At 41.6% G+C, this 23,185-nt stretch overlaps 1 protein-coding gene across 2 annotated transcripts in view; it reads right to left on the bottom strand.

Annotated features, from left to right (window-relative positions):
- Positions 1–23,185, bottom strand: part of FARSB (phenylalanyl-tRNA synthetase subunit beta) — a 73,526-nt gene extending 50,341 nt beyond the window's left edge. Inside the window, exons 1-9 of one of the 2 annotated variants that reach the window (XR_007155251.1) lie at positions 22,981–23,182; positions 16,694–16,749; positions 13,665–13,819; positions 11,583–11,652; positions 10,835–10,950; positions 5,865–6,015; positions 4,741–4,849; positions 2,392–2,462; positions 870–931 (exon numbers count right to left, since the gene is read on the bottom strand). Coding sequence is in view for 1 of the 2 variants with exons in the window: in XM_047873881.1 (XP_047729837.1) it covers positions 870–931; positions 2,392–2,462; positions 4,741–4,849; positions 5,865–6,015; positions 10,835–10,950; positions 11,583–11,652; positions 13,665–13,819; positions 16,694–16,749; positions 22,981–23,038 (848 nt within the window). In the remaining variant the exon portion in view is untranslated. Of the gene's footprint in view, positions 1–869; positions 932–2,391; positions 2,463–4,740; positions 4,850–5,864; positions 6,016–10,834; positions 10,951–11,582; positions 11,653–13,664; positions 13,820–16,693; positions 16,750–22,980 lie in introns of both variants that reach the window. The other variant, XM_047873881.1, reaches the window with a different exon arrangement.

The raw sequence follows: 23,185 nt of genomic DNA, 5'->3' as shown, positions 1-23,185 counted from the left end.
AAAAGGCAGGGAGTCTAGAAATGAACGTATGGCTCACAAGTCTCTCACTCGGCCTGTAACAGTAGCCTCAACACATTCAATCCATTCACGTTCCAACACTGCCGCCTGGATTAATCCCCCTGCGTTCGCCGCCCCCCTGCTGTTGCACTCCCCGTGGCTCCCATCTCTCCTGGGGCAGCACACGCCTGACGTTCTCTTCTCGGTGCTGCAAAGCACGATTCCCCTGTGGGCTCCCCGCCAACACGGACGCACACACTCCAGCCTTCACCAGGGTGCTGTGTTACACCACGAAAGCTGGCTACGCAACCACTCAGGGGCGCATCAAGCAACAAAACTGGCACTGCCGCGCGATTTCGGGCGTGGGTTCTGCAGTGATGCAGCTATTCTGAATTATGATGAACACTTGAATGAACAATGATGCTGATACGCAGCAAGGGCCGTTTAAATGTTGCCTAAGCCAACAATAGGCTCTGGAAAAAAATACAGAGATCTTAGTGATACATAGAGGATAAATGCTTTGCTCTCCTACGTGCTTCCCTACTTGTTTAGCTGTTCCTCAGCTGCCCCTCCATGTTTACATCCTCAAATCCAACGATCCTTAAACACAGCTTAAATTTCGTTGCCTCCACGAGGTCTGCCCAGGTGCCTCAGCTGGCAATAACCTGCCCTTACAGCCAGAACGTCACTGAAATTTATTTTAAAGTACTTATCACTTTTTATTTTATACATTTATGTTCGGATCTTAGCCCCCGCAAAGACCGGATATATTGTAATCACCAGAGCCACGTTTTTCATCTTTATGTCTAACACAAGGCCTCACTGCTTTGCCTTCAGAACAGGCTGTCAATAAAGGTGTCAAATGAACTTACATGAACGGATTCTCACAATATTCACTGAACATGGTGACAATAACATCGAGAACTATTTTTGCCTGCAAAAAAAAAAAAAAGGAAAAGACAAATATTGTAATCTACAGATATATTCTCTCTTCACTCAGATGGAAGTGAAAATTTAATTTAGTCCTCAAACATCTAAAAATGAGACTTTATATATACATTCTAAAAAGGATTGGAATAAGAGCTTGTGAGCTAAAGTAGGCCTAGCCGTACCTTCAGGTGGTCTGCATTTATTCAGTTCTCTGAGAGTTAACAATCCATGACTGAAACAAATCATCCACTTCCCCCGGCCCTCCCCCTTGGGTTCACCAAGTTCCAAGGGAGACAAACGGCTAGGTCTGGGGGTAAACCTCATCAGTGTCCTAGATCTCTGCAGCCAGGCGCCCGACTCCTGGCTCGACCACTCACTAGTAACCGGACTTTGGGCCAGTTCCTTACCATCTCTGTAGTTCACCATCTTCATCTGTTACATGGAGGCAGTAAAATTCCTACAGTCTCATCTGGTTATTATGAAGATTAAATGTTTTAATGTGAGAGCAATGCCTGGCATACTGCAAGGGCCATACAGATTTCTTAAAGTTTTTAACTGGAAAAATATTCTCAGAAAAAAATACAGTAAACTTATTGGGATATAGGCTTTGCTTTTACATACCCTTCACTGTTTAAATGTAAGATTTAGGAAAGCTACCTAAAGGTCTGTTGACGTATGAATTCTTTTGACTCGGTAAATAGTGTAAGCCATTATCACTCTAGGATTTCTGACGGCAACTATGGCCCATAAAAGTTATAAATGAAATACCTTACAGTGGTATCCAATCCTGTTAAGATGTATTAGATGCCATTTATCTGCCCTATTTCTACAGGCCAGGCTTCTCCTGCCGTTCAAGCTTATCTTTCCCAATTTGCTTACCTGTCACCTCACCTTACGCCTTACTTAACCCGTGTAAAGAAATCGGGGGTGGGGGGTGTTTCACAGCAATCTAATATACGTATTTACTAAAAGTGACCGAACTAGTATTCTACATACTCTAGGTATCATCACATGCACATGCCCTTTGTCAACTTGCTAAATAACGCTTCTTTATAGCCAGTTCATTTTTAAAAACTTATTACCAGGTACACAAGGCACCAAATTACTCAGCATTTAAATTAAGCCAACTAAAACAAACAAGTTATACAACACTTTATTCCATTTCTCAATTTTACAGTTAGGTATACGGCTAATTCTCCCACCAGAATGAGTTCCTTAAAGTCAAGAAACTTGTACCTCATTAAATTCACAGCACTGGAAAGACAGAAGTACTCATTAAAGGTTTGTTGATTAAATGAACACACCATTACCAAGTACAGAACATCTACAGTTTTCTAATTTTCTAAATTTCTGAAGTATGTTCCCATCTACGAAATCAACACTTTGTAGTTCAGCCATATAGCCTTGGCCAGAAATAAAATCTGTCCTGTCCGACAGTATAAAAGTGGAATCTGTTCCACTTACCTTAGTAAAGTCCGTTCCTGTGCATTCAATAAATACATTTCGAGTATTTACAGTTATTTTGGAATGATTTCCTGCAACACAAGGTAACAAAAACAATCAGTTTCAGAAATACAGGTGCACTACAAAAGCTCTCCAACACAGGAATGACATTTTCAATTAGGGCACGATATAAACTGATATCTCAGAGGTAAGGTGAAAATGCAACTTTTATTTTAAGCCCACTGCAAGCAGGTGCATCAAAACAGTAACCAGCTGTCACTAAGTGCATTCAGCCCACCAGCTGCTCTGCCGGCACCGGAAGAAGCCGTCTCCTCGCACCTTCACCACAACCCTGTGCCGGAGCTGCAGGCAGAACGAACACTCAGAGCTTGAGCTCCTTGACCCTGACCCCAATCCATGAAGCAGCAAGGCTATGATATGGTCTCAGTCCGGCTACTCTGAAGCTCAGGTTCTGAACCACTGTAACAGCTCAAGTCCAAGACCTCAAGGACAACAAACTCTTCTCATCATGAATCAACTAAACCTTCTCCTCTCCAAAAGGGTAACATCTACGGCTCTGAGGTCATTATATTTTGTGAATACATTCAAGTTGCCTCATCAAACAAGCCCTCAGGACTGAGAAAAAGAGGGCCGAAATTCAGCTTAAAAGTTTTAACTATAGGGGCGCCTGGGTGGCGCAGTCGGTTAAGCATCCGACTTCAGCCAGGTCACGATCTCGCGGTCCGTGAGTTCGAGCCCCGCGTCGGGCTCTGGGCTGATGGCTCAGAGCCTGGAACCTGTTTCCGATTCTGTGTCTCCCTCTCTCTCTGCCCCTCCCCCGTTCATGCTCTGTCTCTCTCTGTCCCAAAAATAAATAAAAAACGTTGAAAAAAAAAAATTAAAAAAAAAAAGTTTTAACTATAAAATAGCAGGTTACTGATGAATGGATAAAGAAATTGTGGTTTATATACACAATGGAGTACTACGTGGCAATGAGAAAGAATGAAATTTGGCCCTTTGTAGCAACGTCGATGGAACTGGAGAGTGTTATGCTAAGTGAAATAAGCCATACAGAGAAAGACAGATACCATATGGTTTCACTCTTATGTGGATCCTGAGAAACTTAACAGAAACCCATGGGGGAGGGGAAGGGGAAAAAAAAAAAAAAAAAAAAGAGGTTAGAGTGGGAGAGAGCCAAAACATAAGAGACTCTTAAAAACTGAGAACTGAGGGTTGATGGGGGGGATGGAGGGAGGGGGGTGGGTGATGGGTATTGAGGAGGGCACCTTTTGGGATGAGCACTGGGTGTTGTATGGAAACCAATTTGACAATAAATTTCATATATTGGGGGAAAATAATAGCAGGTTAGACAGAATTTGAGCTTAACCAAGCAAATCACAGGCTAAAACCAAAATATCAACACCCTCTGGAAGAACAGGACAGAATCCAGAGACTGGCACCAATAAGTACCTATGTACCGATATTTACACATTTAAACGTTATATACTGGAGGACCCTGGCGGGAGCTCAGTCAGTTGAGTGTCTGACTTCAGCTCATGTCATGACCTCGCAGTTCCTGGGTTTGAGCCCTGAGTGGGGCTCCACACTGACAGCCTGCTGGCGATTCTCTCTCTCTCTCCCTCTCTCTCTCTGCCCTCCCCCACTCATGCTCCATCTGTCTCTCTCTCTCTCTCAAAAATAAATTAACACTAAAAAAAATAAAATTAGGGGCGCCTGGGTGGCGCAGTCGGTTAAGCGTCCGACTTCAGCCAGGTCACGATCTCGCGGTCCGTGAGTTCGAGCCCTGCGTCAGGCTCTGGGCTGATGGCTCAGAGCCTGGAGCCTGTTTCCGATTCTGTGTCTCCCTCTCTCTCTGCCCCTCCCCCGTTCATGCTTTGTCTCTGTCCCAAAAATAAATAAACGTTGAAAAAAAATTAAAAAAAAAAATAAATAAATAAATAAATAAATAAAATTAAAGGGGCGCCTGGGTGGCTCAGTCGATTGAGCATCCGACTTCTGCTCAGGTCATGGTCTCACGGTACATGAGTTTGAACCCGGCACTGGGCTCACTGCTGTCCGTGCATAGCCCGCTTCAGATCCTCTGTCTGTCTGTCTCTCTGCCCTTCTCATGCTATCAAAAAATAAACGTTAAAAAAAAATTTTTTTGTTATATAAAAACACCAGTAAAACGTTTATTAAATAAAAACCATTACAATAAAATCTACAAAATTCTGAGATTCCAGATGAAGATTTGATTTGATTCAGCCAAGTCTAAAGTTCAATTCTGCAGAAATATTGAAGGATAAAACAGAAAAAAACCCAAAAAACAGAAAACAAACAAAAAACCCTGAGGCTCAAGAAACAACTCACCATTGATGATTGGAGGCATTGAAAGGACGACACCGTTGCTATCATAGATAACTGGGAACAGGGGTTTATTTTCAATGATATGTAAGTAATGTTTAAGGTGGTTGTCAGTCTGAAAAAAAGTAAGCCAAATTATGAATTAGTTTACACACCTATCTAGCACAGAAAAATAATAAAACGGTACTAAATGAGAGAAAGTTCTAGATTTGATTTGCTAATATAAATATCTCAATAGCCTTGTATACCTCCTCTCCAACAGAAGAGAGATGAGAACACAGCCTGGCCATTTTTCAAGACTGAAAACAGATTTGCAAGCCTGAATGGTCTCAAGCAAAACACAAACCATCACAAAACTACCTCAACAGGAAGGAAATCACTGGCCAATCAGGCCAAGGATAAGAGCTGCTTTTTCTGAATGATACCTACTACTTTTATTTTTCAAATGCCATTTAAAGTGACTACTAAGTGATTTTAAGTGCTGGAACCTAAAATGTAAACAGTAGGAGGTAGATACATTGTAATATTGTTTCTCACAAAAAACTAGCTTAATCTTATTCTTCGTATTCTCATGAGGTTTAATTATACCTGGACAGGAATATCACAATGTGGCATATTCCACTGCATTGGTTCTCAATTCTAGCTGTAGATTAAAATCACCAAGAGGTTAAAAAAGTAACAAAAATATGCCCAGGCCACACTCTAGATCAAAGGAATCAGTAGCTCGTGGATGGAGCTAAGACACAGTTTTTTAAAAGGACTCATTTAAAATATTTTTTTTAAATAAAAATTAAGGGGCGCCTGGGTGGCGCAGTCGGTTAAGCGTCCGACTTCAGCCAGGTCACGATCTTGCGGCCCGTGAGTTCGAGCCCCGCGTCAGGCTCTGGGCTTGATGGCTCGGAGCCTGGAGCCTGTTTCCGATTCTTTGTCTCCCTCTCTCTCTGCCCCTCCCCCATTCATGCTCTGTCTCTCTCTGTCCCAAAAATAAATAAATGTTGAAAAAAAAAATAATTAAAAAAAAATAAAAATTAAAAGTAGTCATTTACATCTCCCTATTCCAAGACCAGACATTAAAGGAATTTTCTTGATTTATGGAGAGCTATTGCATAAGATAAAAAAAAAAAATCTACCTTGTATATGTTCATCAATTCACAGGCTGTATACTCCTTGGTCTTATTTAGAGGCTTGAATTTGATATCTGAAGGTCGCTTTGCAGTGTAAGTAAAAGGGCCTGACAAAGTGTCCAAATCATGGGTACCAATAGCAACCAAGGCTCTTTTCCTAAATGTTGAGAGAAAAGAGGGAGAGGACAGACAAAACAAGTTCTAATAGTCCAAAGCAGATATTCGGGAGCTAACAGACGTTTTAACAAAACGATTTTTGACACTTCCCTAAAATAGCCTGTTATTACAAGGCAAGTTTAGAAGAGTATAATGAACAAATTCTCACAGCCATCCAAAGTAATGAGAAATTGTAAAGCTACTTAAAACACATTTCAGGAGCCAGAATAGATTCCTTGCTGCAGTGCTCTCCCAAGTACTGTGTTAACTAGGACATTAGTGAACACTCCCTTTTTCTTTTAACTCCTCTTTGGGTCTTCAAGTGAACAAATGTTTTATTAGAATAAACTACCAAACTGCTGTGTTTTTTGGTTTTTCTATATTTTCCTTAATTTTCTGTCACAAAGCTGTATGACTTCAATAAGGGAAAAAATTAAAGAACTGTGAATTACACTTAAAATTTAATGTGCAAGGGAAGTTCAGAAGGTATTAATTTCATTTGTTCTACAGTTTATGTGCAAAGGATTTAAGGAAATTTTAGGAATTTATAGCAAGTTAAGATTAGGAGAGAAAGAAATAGAAACAGGAATATAAAACAGAGCCAGGAACAATATTAATACTAATTTAGAATCTAAAGGCCTACAGTCTTAGCACACAGTGTCACAAATTTAGCTCTGAAAGACAATTCAAAAAGAAACTTGGTCAAAATGTATGCCATTCTTAAGACTTCTTAAAATTAGTTTTAGAGGGAAATACAAATATATTTTAGTATTTATGTATAAGTGCATATACACACTAGATAAAATGCATTGGCAATCAAGGATTTTATGAAGGTCCACATTACACGACCTGTGAAATAGTTTTCAAAAGTTGTAAGAAATAAATCTTGGTCATCCTTCAAGACAGGTAACAAGAAATTTAAGAAATAAAACTGTTAACAAGCACAAAGAAGTGTTACTTTACTCTGAGTTATGTGCTTCCGGAAGATAGTAACTCCAGAAATATCATAGGTTGTAATACACAGTTCTGTAAGTTTAGATACATTAACTCAAATCCATGTGTAAGAAGGTCCATGTGTGTGGGTTTTTTTTTTTTAATTTTTTTTTTTTTAACGTTTATTTATTTTTGAGACAGAGAGAGACAGAGCATGAACGGGGGAAGGTCAGAGAGAGGGAGACACAGAATCTGAAACAGGCTCCAGGCTCTGAGCTGTCAGCACAGAGCCCGACGCGGGGCTCGAACTCACGGACCGTGAGATCATGACCTGAGCCGAAGTCGGCCGCCCAACCGACTGAGCCACCCAGGCGCCCGTGTGTGTTTTTTTAAGATAGTAATGATTCCTTAATCCTAAGAGTATCCCCACAAAAGGTCACTAAATTTCAATTTCAAACCCATCAGAAAAAAATAAATTCCATATGAATCAAAGAGCTATGCATTTGGAAAAACAAGAGATAAACACACATACACTCACAGAAGGAACTACAAAAATTATTCAAAAGAAAATACAGGACAATGTGTAAAACTGGAGTAGGACACCCCTTAAGACACAAAATCTATCCCAGATATATGAAAATATGCAACCTAAAAAGAAGTTAGAAATCAAGATTTCCCTATCATACTGGCAAAAATTGTAAAGTCTTGCCTGAAAAAGCAGGGGAGAGCTGAAAGAACAGAGTGGGAAATTCAGTGGTTGCCAACTGCAGAGGTCTCGCCTAGCTAAGTGTTTTGAATCTGAGTCTAAGTATTCAAAAGTCTTTGCTGGCAAGACAAAATCACTCCTCAGAGAAAATCAAGAACCTTACCCATAACATTCTATGTGCAATCAAAAGACGGAAATGGGACTCCTACTCTAGACAAAAAACCAGTCTGTAAAAACCAATGCTAAGATGACCCAGACTGTCAAATCACCATGCAAATTTTAAAGCTCCTACCATAAAAAATGTTCAAGAATTATGGGGAAAATATGCACATAAGGAGCAGAAAAGGAAATAACAGCAAAAAAAATTAAAAAAAAAAAGAAAGAAAGAAACACTTAAGAAGAAGCCAAGAGGGGGCACCTGGGTGGCTCAGTGGGTTGAGCATCTGACTTCGGCTTGGATCATGATCCCATGGTCAGTGAGTTAGAGCCCCACTTAGGGGTCTGCTGTTAGCTCGGAGCCTAGGGCCTGCTTTGAATTCTGTCTCCCTCTCTCTCTGCACCTCCCCTGCACGTACACGGTTTCTCTCTCCAAAAAAAAAAAAAAAAAAAAAAAAAAAAAAAAGTTTTGTTTGTTTAAGAAACCAAATGGATTCTAGAGATGAAAAAGGTAAAAATTCACTGGACACTTCCGGCCAAGATGGAGTAACAGACTAGATTTACACTCTTGCCTGAAACCACAAAAGGGGCAAAATACAGGAAACTGTTTCATGGGTGGCCCTGGACATGAGGCAGTGAAGGCAATCCCTGACAGACAGCAAATCAATGAAGGGAGCCCCACGACTGCCCGGCTGACTGCCTCGAGGGGTTTCCACGCTGTAAGGCAGGGAAGGGGGACAGGGTTGGAGATCAGCAGACTCCTGAGTTGAAGAGACGTAACGGGGAGTCTGGGGAGACCAAGACTGCTGGAGTTGACCGGAAACAGTACTGAAGTGGACAGGGCTATCAGAATCCTGCACATCTGCAGAGGAACCCCCTCAAGGGTTCCGCTGAGTACTGATCAGCGCACACACGTGAGGAAGTTACTCGAGGACAGAGAAAGAACTATCGGAAGAACAGTGTCCGTGCAGACCGAAAACCTGTTTCCTGTGGGAAGGGATCAAGTAGACAGAAAGGTCTTGCCTCCGGATTAGCAGTTTGCCCTACACAGAACCTAATCAAAGAGGGAAAAAGTCAATAAAACCAAAAGCTGGGTTTTTTAGATCAATACGATCGATCCTCCAGCCACAGTGAGCAAGGGAACAGACAGGAATGAGAAGGTGGTATCACTACAGACATTAAGAGGGGCACCTGGGAGGCTCAGTGGGTTAAGCTACTCTGGATTTCCCCTCAGGTCATGACCTCCTTATTCGTGAGATCAGCCCCACCTCAGCTCAAGCCCCATCTCGGCTTGGTACGTTCTCTCTCCCCCGTCTGCCCCTCCTCCACACACACTCTCTCTCTCTCTCTAAGAAAACATCGTGAACCACTTTATACCAATACATTTGATAACGTAAATGAGATGAGTGTATTTCTTGGAAAAAAGTTTCCAAAGCCCATGCAGGAGGTTAATTAAGATTTAGTGACAGGTAAGGACACTGGCACACCAGAGTATCAGGATGTAGTTTATTTCTCCCCGTAGAAAAAGCTCAGGATTCCCAGAAATACCACATAAAGAGAGGTTAAAGCTGAATTAAGTGAGGAAATAAATGCCTTCCAATTTAGTTAAAAATAGATTCTTCAAATAAAGTATGTCCAGAACATATAATCGGGCTCAACCACTTACTAGCTATACCTATGCTGGTCAGAAATCTTTTGTTTTGTTCATTTGAGATATTTAAATTCTCATTGTTTTGCTTAATAATGACATTAACAAGCTAACACACAGACTATTTTTACAGCAGAACTGGGAATATTGAGAAACTGAAAAAGTTTCTTTTACCACATAAACAAAGATGTTTCTGGAAATAGAGACCTACTGATGTTTTATTTTTAAAACACTTCATCCCAGAAGAAAACATCCAGGGTCCCCTCCACCCCTTCCCCATCACTTACACAAAAGCCTCTTCTAGTCTCCAGTTTACCAAACTGCAATTACCACAATTAATAAATTTTTCTATTTTTAGTCAAGACATCTGTAACTGTTAATCATACCTTTTGATCAGCATGAGATATGCTGATATATTTCAGGACCAATACAAAAAACCTTGCTATGTTAGCTAAAGCTTGATTTTACCCATAAATATACCATTTACTTCCATTAGGATTTTTTAAATGCTGAAGTTAGTTCAAAGACTCCCACTGTTACCTTCCTTGACCTTTAGGAGTTCAGGAATTATACAGGTTTGAAGATCACTGCGCTAAAGGAGCATATGGGAAATGATGAACAGTAATGTCCAATAAGTAAGAAAATTCAGTTACTTAGAAGTCTCAAGTTTCATCTGTCAAATTTATAATTATACTCAAGAAGAGACATCAAGCCAAACTTTTTCCATTTTATTTTTTTTTTCAACGTTTTTTATTTATTTTTGGGACAGAGAGAGACAGAGCATGAACGGGGGAGGGGCAGAGAGAGCGGGAGACACAGAATCGGAAACAGGCTCCAGGCTCCGAGCCATCAGCCCAGAGCCCGCCGCAGGGCTCGAACTCCCGGACCGCGAGATCGTGACCTGGCTGAAGTCGGACACCTAACCGACTGCGCCACCCAGGCGCCCCACTTTTTCCATTTTAAAATGACAGGTCATACTTCAAATTACCACCATTTAACATTTAGTAGTATAATGTACTACTAAGAATTTGAACCAAACAACAATAACACAAACATAAAAACCAAGGAAATCTCTAGGACTAGGTATTTCTTCTCCATATAGTTTTCCCAACAGAGCTCTTGTTTCTCCATCTATGCACTGTTTATAAGCAGTAACATATAGCTGTCTGGTAAAATTTAAACTGATTGCAATTTAGCTAAGCAAATTTAAACTTGTTACTCACAGATTAATTTAGAAACGCTTTGAAAAAATCTGAAGAAGAAAGGAAGGAGGGAGGGAAGGGGGGGTAGAGAGAGAGAGAGAGAAAAGGGTAAAAAGGAAAAAGAGGGGGGAAGGGACAGAGGAAGGTAAGGAGGACAGAAGATGCAACGACAAACCTGCAAATGTTCTGATGTAGTTTCTCCTGAAGTTCAATGAAGCTGTCGTATCGATCTTTAGTGAACTTGATATTCCGGAGAACCGCAGCCACAGCATAAGGGCGTATTCTTGCTGTCTGCAGTGCATCAGGCCGTTAGATAGAGTCCAGACTAGGGCCTTTCTTTGTAATAACGTCTTGTAAAACAAAGTTAGCTGCACTCTCGATACTATCACAAATTCGCAAACACGTATATTCATATATTCATATATGAATATAACGTATATTCATATATTCATTCAATCCAAGATAGAGTGGTGACAAGAGACAAAGTCGTCATTCTCATGGAATTTACATGTCAGCAAAATTTCTGAAAATTTACTAAATAACTGAGAAAAAATTAGTGTTTTTAAGTAGTTTTCTCATAGTTGATGTTTTTACCAAGGTGATGTCCCCTCAAAGTTTCTGTAAATTTTATTAATGCATCACAACTTAAACAATTATATCTCAAAGTACTTTAAATAAACACATGGGTGTTATTTTCCAAAATTATTCAGGAAAACCGACGCTTTGCTGTTCCTGAGAAATGAAAGGGAACAAACTGACAGTTTTTAAGAGCTAGAGGCTAAATATATGTCCATTTTTAGCAAATGATCAAAGAAAATTATATTTGGCAGGGGGTCAGCTTTGTTTCATTTTCCTCCCCACCTTATAAATATATACACCAAAGAAATTTTTTAAGAAGGAAAATAAGAATTTATCTTTATTACCTCCTCTGTGATGATCAATTTCTGGATTTCTCCGTTAGGTGTTACCCGTTTATACACTGGAGCCTTTATCCTAAAAGGCAATTAAAACAAACTTGCCCATTTTTCACCAAACCATTTTATCAGCTGTAGTCTGTGTAAAAGTATATAAAATGAATAGATCTAGGACAACTGGCTGAAGTTAAAGAAAATCAAATTCAGGCTGAATATCAAAACAAAAAGCAAACTTTCTAACATTTAAAGTGGTCCAAAAATGGTATAGGATGCCCTAGATACAGGGGAGCCCTACTAATGCAGGATCAGCAGAGGCTAGAAAACACTAAGCAACCATGGGGGGGGGGGGGTGGGGGGGTGAGGGGGGCATATACATCAGCTGAAGGACTAGATTCAATAACCTTTAGGCTTTATTCCAACCATGAGATTCTGAACCTCTAGGAAAAATAGGGTTTATTAAAAATACAGATTGCTGGGGCCCCTGGGTGGCTCAGTCAGTTAACCGTCTGACCTGGGCTCAAGTCGTGATCTCACAGTCCGTGAGTCTGAGCCCCGTATCAGGCTGTCTGCTGTCAGCACCTCTCCCACTTCGGATCCTCTGTTTTCCTCTCTGACCCTCCTCCACACATTCTCTCTCTCAAAAACAAACATTGAAAAAAAAAAGTTTAAAAAAAAATTGCCTGGGGAGCCTAGGTGGCTCTGTCGATTGAGCATCCAACTCTGGGTTTCAGCTCAGGTCATGATCTCATGGTTCATGAGTTCAAGCCCCACATCAGGCTCCACACTGACAGCAGGGAGCCTGCTTGGAGTTCTCTCTCTCTCTCTCTCTCTCTCTCTCTCTCTCTGCCCCTTCCCCACTTCTGCTCACTTGCACACACTATAGCTCTGCCAAAATAAACAAACTTTAAAAAAAATACAGATTGCCTGGTTCCATCTGGATGTACTGAATCAGGATATTCAAGGAAAGGCCTGGTAAATGGTATATTTTGAAGGCACAGTCCAGGTAATTCTTATAAGAGATTGGGAACTACTGTTTTAATCAGTACTTCTCAAACCTTAACACGCTTATAGTCAAGTGGGGGATTTGTTAAACCACAGAGTGATTCAACAGGTCTTGAGGACAGGCTGAGATTCTGCAGTTCTGACAACTCTCAGGTGAGAGAGAGTACGCTGGTCCACAGACCACACTCTGAGCAGCAAGTCACTCTCCTAATTTTGTCTGATCGTAAGTATCACATGAGGTGCCTGCTAAGAGTAGAAAATTCTAATCAAGCAGATTTGGAAAATGCACTCTAAGGGATCATCCCTGATCCTAAAATAAGAGGATCTGTCATGCAGAGAGAATGAATGGAGTCACCCTCCAAATTTTAACCATCTAAACCAAATGCCTCATCATCACCCTTTCACCCACACCCATCAGTCATCTGAAACCTCACAGCTGTAGAATCTAGCCCACCGGCCAGAGGCTCTTATTCTTTTGCAGCTAACCAAATAATACATACGTAATCAAAACCAAAAATAATTATTTTTGGTAGCTTACTGTTTCACCTCTTTTTCACTTTGTATATTCATTACTTTCTGTATTCATTACATGAGTAGTTGGAAGGGGACTTAAAAATATCCATCCTAAACTAGGAGACTAACATCAGAGAGGCCAATTAACTTGCCCACGGTCAGACAGCCATCACAAGACCCTCAGTTTTCCAGTTAGGAAGCTCCACTCCTGAGTCTTCTTAGAGTTCTTAAGCAAACAGCGTATCAAGGTTTGACACCTCTACTTTCCTCCCAACGTCTACTTCAACTGAATTACTGAGGAAATTCACATGAACCCACTAAAAATTTTAAGAAACCATAAAATCATTAGCCACTCCAGTTTTAAATATGTTCCCAAAATAAAAGGCTAGGACCCAATATGCAAATTTTCAGATGGCTATAATCTGCATGAATCTTACTCTCCAAGCCTCTCTTTATGCAGCCCCAATGCTGTGTACCTGTCCCGCAAGTCTTTTTCTGAAGACTTAAACAAGGTTGCTGATAATGACAGGCAAAAGAAACCTAACTTACCAAAGTATTTACTAAACACTTTCTTACCTTTCTTTGAAGACTTGAAGTCCTCGAACCAATCCTTCCAAACAAAGAAGATCATATCTATTGGCAGGGACATCAATTTTGTAAAGAACAACATCAGAGGCTCCCTCCGCCTTTTCATTACCTTGTTCCTTACTTATGATTTCTTTCTCAGAAGTCTAAAACAAGCCCCAAAAAATAAAGTGAAATAAATGTTAACTCTTCTGAAAAAGTAGTAATCAGTGCTATAAAGTAGTAACGACATTATACATGTTCTTTTCGGCAGTAAAATGTGTTTATTATATTTGCAACAAAAATAAAACTATTAAGTGTTACAATCACAGCACCAGAAAATACTCCAATTTTTGCTGAGTTCTGACATCTAGCATCCTCAGTCATTCAGAACAGCACTAATTCATCTGAAGCAAGGGTCAGCAAACTATGGCCCACTGGCCATTATCATGCCTGCCACCTGTTTTTGTAAATAAAGTTTTAATGGAACATCACCAGGACCATCTGTTTACATCTCACCTATTGTGACTTACATACTGCAACAGCTGAGTTGTGACAGAGACTACACCACCTACAAGGCTACTATCTGGCCCTTTACAAAAAAAGTTTCCCCACCCTGGATTTAAAAGAAAATACACCATCACCAAGTACGGAAGGCAACAACAACGAAAAGTGCCAAAGAGGCAAAGTCAAGATGATTCACCAAGTAAAAGAAATAGGGCTTATAATGACTCTCAAAGCTAAATCCAGTAGGCACCCATGTGAATGAGAGTAATATTAAAAAAAAAAACCAAAAAAACAAACAGGGGCACCTGGGTGGCTCAGTCGGTTAAGCATCCGACCTTCAGCTCAGGTCATGATCTCACAGTTTGTGTGAGTTCAAGCCCCGCATTGGGCTCTGTGCTGGCAGCTCAGAGCCTGGAGCCTCCTTCAGAATCTGTGTCTCCCTCTCTCTCTGCCCCTCCCCTGCTCACGCTCTGTCTCTTTCTGTCTCAAAAATAAATAAAAATATTTTCAAAAAAATAAAATAAAAAAACAAAAACAAAAAAGTATGAAGCGATGAGAAGCTGTGGTACAAATGAGAAGAGATTACAGACACAACGGGAAGCAATCTAATGACAGAAAAGGTATGGAGCAGCAAGAATAAGGCAACCAAGAGAGAGAAGAGAGAAGAAATACCACTAAAATAATTTTAATACAGTGGCCAAAAGCTTAGAGTATCTCAAATGCCACATTACAGCAGATAATAACAGATTTAAATTTTTTTTAAGTTTATTTATTTTGAGAGAGCAAGTGGGAGAGGGGCAGAGAGAGAGAGAGATGGAGAAAGAGAGAGACAGAGAGAGAGAGAGAATCCTAAGCAGGCACCTCACGGATAGCATGGAGCCTGATGTGGGGCTTGAACTCACGAACCGGGAGATCATGACCTGAGCTGAAATCAAGTCAGACGATTAACCGACTGAGCCACCCAGGTGCCCCAGTAACAGATATTCTTAAAGATAAACCACTGTCAAGAAAGGTAAGAATTACTATGGTGTACACCTGAAATAAGATACTGCATGTTAATTATACTTCAATTTAAAAAATAAACAGCAATTTCATTGACCCCCTTTGATCGAGCTCTATTTAAATTCTAATTCTTCCTCCTCCCTCTGCCTCCTTTCATGTTGCGTTCTTATCTCCCCCATCATAGGAGATGTGGCATTTCAGAAAAGACCCTTATGAAAAAGGGGAGAAAATGTGGGAAGCAGAGAAATGAAGACCTCTGAATTACAGAAAAAAGGCCTACCCCCTTTGCAAAAAAGACACCAGCTTAAATCTTTCATTTCAGGATCTCAGATCATGCTAGGACTGTATGTGAAGACTGGGTCTGTGAGGGCTAATAAAAATCTTACTGAAATCAAAGACCACAGAAATTTCAGAGCTGGAAGGGGTCTACATCAATCGTATAGTCCAGCCCTTATTTCACACATGAGAAGAAGGCCCAGAGAAGCGATGTAATTTAATTGTCAGTGGTTACCCAGCTAGTGAATGTGGGAGCTTAACCTATTACTCAGATTCTCTGATATCCAGTCCAATGCTTCGATATCACACAGCCTCAAACATAAGCCAAGTGTAATTATCACAGCAATTTAACAGAAAAATCTCAGTCAACTTCAAGCAAAGAGATGCTCATTAACAAAACAAAGGTTTCCTGTAACATCAGTTAAAGCAGCAGAAAAAACAAGGCAAATCAATTTACATTATGTCAGCCTAAAGATTTAGCCTCACAGTGTTGTAACACTGCAGAGATCAAGAAGATAAAAGGTGTAAGAAAAAATAACACTAATTACAAGAGAAATATTAAATCATTTTAGTTATAAATACAATGTCTATTACATGATCATGAGTAATATATTTTGCAAATATGTTAACTAATTTTCAATATTTTAATATTATAGTAATATTTGATGTTTTTTTAATATTATACTAATTTAATAATTATTTAATAATTGAAAGACTAGGGATGTGCTTCATAATGATTTTTACAGGCAGCCCTTCAAAAAACAGAAGATCATTTTACAAGGCCAATGTATACAGTAACGAGTAAGGAATGAATTAATATTGGTTACACAGGAAGAGAGGAAGGTACGGTAGGGCAGAGGAAGAGAAGTAGGGGGAACCACAGGCCAGTGAGACATAAACTCTGGCTAAAGTAACGTTTCCATCGCTCCCCAGGCCTCTTTCCATAATTTATAAAAAGGCACCACACTGCAAAGGAGCACACCCTCATTCTGGGGTTACTCGAGATGGTCTATCCGTCTCCCCAGCATTAGCCCAATAACTTTAGGTGACAACGTAACATGGAAACCCTCTCTGAGATTTTAAAGAAAGCAACAGACTCTCTTAGAACTGAAGCTTAGCCCCTTAACACCAAGAACACAGCAATCACCATAGCCCACAAATATTCCATGTCAGTCTAACCATAAGGTAACAAAATACAGTAGGCCTCTGCAAAATGCGCTTATACACAAACTATTGAAAAAATATTCAATACATACAATTTCATCAAGTTCCAGACCAAATTCAAAACACAGTTCATCAAATTCTTCGTCAGCTGGAAAAAAAAAGGAGATTGCTAATTTTAATTTGTTCGGCTTAAATGTGAGTAGTATATAAACTGCATTTTCTTTTAAAACTGCCTTACACCAAGCATATGAAATATCAGACATCAGCACCATTTTAAAATCAAAAGTGAGGGGCGCCTAGGTGGCGCAGTCGGTTAAGCGTCCGACTTCAGCCAGGTCACGATCTCGCGGTCTGTGAGTTCAAGCCCCGCGTCAGGCTCTGGGCTGATGGCTCGGAGCCTGGAGCCTGTTTCCGATTCTGTGTCTCCCTCTCTCTCTGCCCCTCCCCCATTCATGCTCTGTCTCTCTCTGTCCCCAAAAAAATAAACGTTGAAAAAAAAAAATTAAAAAAAAAAAAACAAAAGTGACAAAAAAAAAAAATAAAAACAAATGACTATTTAAGGGCTGAGTCATTTAATATCAACTAGAGAATTAGGTTACCTGCACTGGGAAGTTTGGGTAGGGATCAAATGTAAAGTGGGCTCCGAAACACAGATCCAACACAATGGGATAATGTCACGGAAGTCCTATCCTTTAAAATCCTGAGGCCTTGCGGCCCGGCTAGCTCGGCCAGAGTTTGACGACTCCACTTCCTGGTTCTAAGAACTGGCACCTTATGTAAACTTCCTGACTCCTAGACCTCATCCATAAAGTAGCATTTTACAGCCATTTATTTATAGCAGGAACTCTGGGAAAGTTTTCAACATTATTATGCAGGTAACAGACCTGCCACAGCACCCTAAAACGTACTAGGTCTGCAACAATTAACGGTTCTCTTCCTTAGTTACATTCTACCTCACTCTACTACCTCATACAGCATTTTGAGGGACTTTCTTGTTCTCAAAAATTGAACACAAACCGTCATTACCAGTATATTCTAGTGAAAAGCTGGTCTGAAGATTCTGATCTTGACAATGAACTTCAGTTCAACATTTACAAGAACCTACTACGTGGCAGGTGGCTATACCAGGTGCCAAGGCTACAAAAACAAGACAATTCCTACTACTTACTCCTCTATAAAGAAATCAGATGCGTAAATATAGTTAAGTGCAAGGTACGGAGGTGGCGCGAAGAAGGTCCTTATCCCCTTAAAGTCGGCTAAGGCTTCACAGAAAGGATGAGTTCATCAGGCAGAGACCGTGAGGAGTGGGACAAGAGCATGGCAAATTTGGAAAAGTTCAATATGGATGGAGCCTAAGGTTCCGGTCAGGAAGAAATTCGACGCAACAAGTAAAAGAACTCACAACATGCCAAGGGACTTGCTCTGTCCTGCCTGCAGGCGGTGGGGGTTACACAGAAGGATTTTGCGCTGGGCAAAAGCAGGATCAGATCTGCACTTTAAAGCACGGCAGCAAGGTGGTGGATGGATTGGAGCAGGGAGGTTTCCCTAACAGTACAAGTGAGGCACAGCGAGGGCCTGACTAAAGGAGTGGCGGTGGGTATGAGGAAGGAGGAATGTGGGAAAGGTCAAAGAAGCAGGATCTGCACGGCTCAGTGACTGGATGGGAGGCAGGAGGTGAGAGCAGGAAGAGTCTAGGACCCCCAGGTCTCCCGTGTGGATACCGTTAACTGGGGCGAAGAACAACGGATGTTCTGTGTAGACTGAGGTCTGAAGCAATCACATGAGTGATCCCGGGAGCATACTCTTTAGGCAGCCAAGCCTGGATGGAGACGACTGCAGGCCCAGCTGACATCCTGCCGGCAACCTGGTCAGAGACCCAGAGCTAGAACCCCCCAGCTCAGCCACTCCTCCATCCCTCTCTCAAAAAACTGTGAAATAGGGAGATGGGCTAGACCGGTGATGGGTACCAAGGAAGACACTTGTGATGAGCACTGGGTGTTGTGTGTTAAGTGATGAATCACTATTGCACTGCATGTTAACTAAAATTAAACACACACACACACACACACACACACAACATAACTGGGAAATAACCACCACTTGTTTTACAGTACTGCATACTGAGGTAATTCGTTATGCAGCGATAGAGAATACAGACTTCAGTCCCTGGAAGTGGAGTGATGCCAAAACAAAACGGGGAAAACGTGGGAATATGGCTTTGGAACCAGGAGGTAGGCTTTGAGGCAAGTGTAAATCAAAACCTCAAGTGCCTGTAACAAGAAGCCTCATAGTCTTTAATAGGATACAGGTGAGGATATGGAGGAACCTGAGGCAGTGTTACTAGAAACTGGCAAAGGGGAATCCTTTTTATGTAAAGGCAAAAGTTTAGCAATGCTATTACCCGGTTATGCAGACTGTAGAAAATGTACCTACTCAACTAGGCGATGTAACTAAGATTCCCAACCAGTGCTGTAGGTGTCGCTTGGTTTTTTTTCTTGCTGTTTATGAGAGAAGAGACAAAGTACAGGCCATTAAAAAGGAGCCAGGACTTGACAGTTATAAAAATTCAGTCTCCTAAGGTGTAAAATGGTACTAAAATAAAGAAATGACTTCTGAGCAAACAGTAAATCCAGAGCATTGCCAGGAAAGCATGGTCCAAAGATGAAATCAAGGATATGACTGTAAACTCTTAAGACTCAAAAAGATCAAAGGTACTATTCATTCAGAAAAAAGGCACTATCAATTAAGGGTGTGCCTCACAAGTTCAGTCACACAACTGAGCTTAATCAAGGGCCCTGTATTAGTACAAACCCAAGGTACAAAACACCTTATTTCAGAAATTTGTGAGTGCGATGGCTTCTCACTAATGAAACGGAAACTAACAAAACTCACTGAAGACCCACAAAGTTTTTAAAAGAAATATATAGGCAGAAACATTACAAGCTTGAGCTGAAAGGGACAGAGAGAGGACAAAATGAAGTCTCTGAACCGCCAAAAGGCTATTGGCAAGTAGTAGAGAGAACTAATCGGATGTAAGACACGTGCTTTCTTTCCCCCATAAAAATAAGGATCACTCAGAGAGCGCAGCCAAGAGCCCAGAGGGTAGGGCTGAAAGCCATGGAGAAGGATCCTAGGCCTTGAGACCTCATCAAGAGAGACGAACACGTGCCAGTTCAATTTCAGAATGTGTCTCCCATGTTCCCCTTTGACGAGGAATGTGTATAGCGGTCCTCCTATGCCTGTCTCCCCGCTGGATGTTAGTTGTCGGCTGGGCAGATCATCTCTTTGGTCTCTGAGACCAAGAGAAACTATATTCAAGCAGCTGTACTTAAGAAACTACACCTGAAGAGCCTCATCCACACCAGGCCGTGATTTAGAGGAGATTCTGGATTTTGAGACGCTGCTGTAATGGGATAACACTTCTGGAATCCTTGGGAAGGGGTGAGTACGTTTTGTATGGGGGAGGAGCATGAATCACCATGGGGGGAGGGGGCAGAGGGCAGACTGGCAGTCAGCCTCCAAAACTACCTGCCTCCTGGTATTCATACTCTTGTGTAGTCACCTTCCACACAGTGAAATGGTCTGTGTGACCTAAAGAATATGAGAAGGGATGGCATGTCACTTCTGACATGTGCTTCTATCACTCTGAACACTCAATCACCTGCTCTCTTGGGACCTCTCGCTCTGGGACAAACAAGCCACCATATTGCAAGCAGTCCTAGCGAGAGGCACTGAAGTCTCTGGCCAAACATGTGCAAAGAACAGAGGCCTGCCAACAACCACTTGAGTGAACTTGGAATTAGATTCTCCAACCCCAGTTAGGCCTGGAGAGAGGACTACAGACCTGGCACCCTTAGGACAACATAATGAGACATCCAGAGCCAGAACCACCCAACTGAGCCACTCCTTACTCCTGGACCCTCAGAAACCATAAACCACACGACCATCTTAAGCTGCTAATGTGGGGGGTAATTTATTATGCAGCAATAGAAAACAATTTGATCAGTAACCATTTAGTTTAGAACCGTTAAAACACTGCATCTTTCAATGCCTCATTGTATAATTTGTTTTATTCCTCTCCTCTGTATTTCACGTGCTTTGAAACAAGAACAAAATTGTGATTCATAATTCTAACAAAACGACACATCTAAGTGACTACCCCTTAGAGATTTGTAGGACATATACAGGTGGCTCTGACAGTCCCGTCAGCAGTCACACCAAGGCAGAGCAGGAGCAGAACCGAACGGTGACAATAAATCAGTTAACAAGAAAATGTTAAATGTGGCAAAAGGAACACACCTGAGCAGAAAAGTGATAAAAAGGTAGACTAAGGAGATAAAACAGCCCCAGAGAAGGAAAAGGACCAGAACAAAAGCAGCTTGAGAAATCTCCTTGGTAAGCAAAGAGATGGTGAAGGCAGTGACAGGGAGAAACAATGGAATTTAGGACAAAAAGCAAAACTTGGAAGGACTGAAAAAAAATAGAATGTGCATACGAAAGACTGAATATCTGAGAATAAAAAGTGAGGAAGACTAATAAAAAAAAAAAAGAGGGTAAGAAACAAGATGGACCCATTCTACTTGCAAACTAGATGCTTTGCTAAACATGCTTTTCCAACTTTGACCTCAACCCAATTAAGTTTCAAGAAAAAATACAGGAAATATAAACTGACTGGTATTTCTAACCTGCCTTAAGTACACCTCAGTAACATCAACCTTCATGACTGAAATTTTAAGTTCATTTATTTTTAACTTATTTTCAGAGAGAGAGAGAATGTGCGAGAGCACATGCATGCACAGGGGAGGGACAGGAGATGGGGGTAGAGAGAGAATCCCAAGCAGGCTCTCCGCTGTCAGCATGGAGCCCTGATGCAAGGCTCGAACTCATGGCCTGCGAGATCATAAACTGAGCCAAAATCAAGAGTCGGACACTCAACCGAGCCACCGGGCACCCCTCTGACTGAAATTTGAGTCATTAGCTGATGGATACTTATCGGGGGGAGTTGAAATCAAGCTTGCCTGATCACTTTCAATAAGAAAAACATGGGAGGGGTCGCTAGCGAATCTATGAAATCAGATAGACGTAAATAGATGACAAATCTCACCATTTTAAAAACCTAGAGTATTTTTTACTTTCTCAGAAATGGATACTTGGGTGGTAACTGATCACAGATGTCTTAAACAAATATTTGCCCCATACCATCGTGTATAATTCAGGCATATACCATTAGTAAGAACATGGTTTAGAAGAATGGGTTAAGAAATATAAGCACATTGTAAAATAAAACAGTGTAGGGAATTAGAGCTGAATTCAGAAGTCAAAAAGTATTACCTCTACTTTCAGGGACTTACGGCAGAATCCGACAAAGAATAATACTTGAAGAATATGTGGTATCTAAAAGTGCGACTTTAGAAACATTTTAAAAGCTATCTTCGTGGTAACATTCTAGGCAGCAGTACCTGTTACACCGACTAGGTCTCTCTTATACTGAACCTTAAAATCCAAAAATAGTTGTCACAAATCAGTTGCCACAGCCCTTATATAAGCGGATAACTATGGGGAGAGACAGCTATCATTTCAACCGCTACAACCATATGGCCGCTGATAATTTGCACTGTTTCCTCCCTTTTCTAAATGGGGATGTTTTCAGAACTAAAAAAGACACCAAGTGTAGCATGAAGACTGAGCCCGCCCGGTAAAGACTCCTCGTCGTCATTCAGGTCTCAGGTGTTACTATCCTATCTAACGTTGTTCTTAGCACAGTATTTTTGTTTCCCCGATAGCCTTTAACATAATCCAGAATCAGTTCATTAGTGTGCTGGTTAATTATTGTCTGCCTCCGTCATCAGAACGTGAACGGGGGCCTTACGTGTCATGCGCACCGCTGTATTCCCAAAGCGCCAGGAACAGCGCCTGGCACCTAACAGGTGCTCAGAAAACATTAATAAAGTAAGATAGAATGCCACCACTTCCTGTTCAAGCTTCTACCCCCTAATCCCTCATAAATGGAGTTCCTGCAGAGCTCTTCTTGTCGCGCTCAACTAGCTGCACTCGGGATGCAACCCAGAGCTTCATTCCTATTCTATCCCCTGACACGAAGCACGCAACAGATGCTCCATGTGAGACTGCTGAACAAATGACATGGCCAGCTTGGCACGTGCGAATGATGCAACACCAGCCCTGGCAAGGCAGGCTGGGAGAGGCTATTTCAGCCCAGCCCGGCCGCTTCGACCGCCAGGCATCCCCGTCTCTACCCGGACCACCCGAGGCCAAAACCTGCCGGACAGCGTGAACGTTCCCACGAAGCCCTTTTCGCGGGGGGGGGGGGTCCCAGCCTCGGAGCAGAGGCACAAAGCCAGGCCACGGCGCCGGCACTTACTGTAGGTCCGACCCAAGGCTCGGAAGAGCAAATCCCGCTTCACGCTGACAGTCGGCATGGCGAGTCGGGATCTACTGCGCCTGCGCGATGAACCGGCCGGGGCTCAGCGCGCGAGGCACGTAGGACCCAGCTCCCTCTTGTGCGGGCTCCCTTCAATATTGCCAGTCGGCTCCCAACAGCTTCTGCCTCGTTTTTCATCTGGAGG

Source organism: Prionailurus viverrinus, chromosome C1 (assembly GCF_022837055.1).
Source record: "Prionailurus viverrinus isolate Anna chromosome C1, UM_Priviv_1.0, whole genome shotgun sequence".
In the NCBI taxonomy this organism is placed as follows: Eukaryota; Metazoa; Chordata; class Mammalia; order Carnivora; family Felidae; genus Prionailurus; species Prionailurus viverrinus.
The sequence above is the reverse complement of the archived record's forward strand: the minus strand, read 5'-3'. Positions and strand labels throughout refer to the sequence as shown.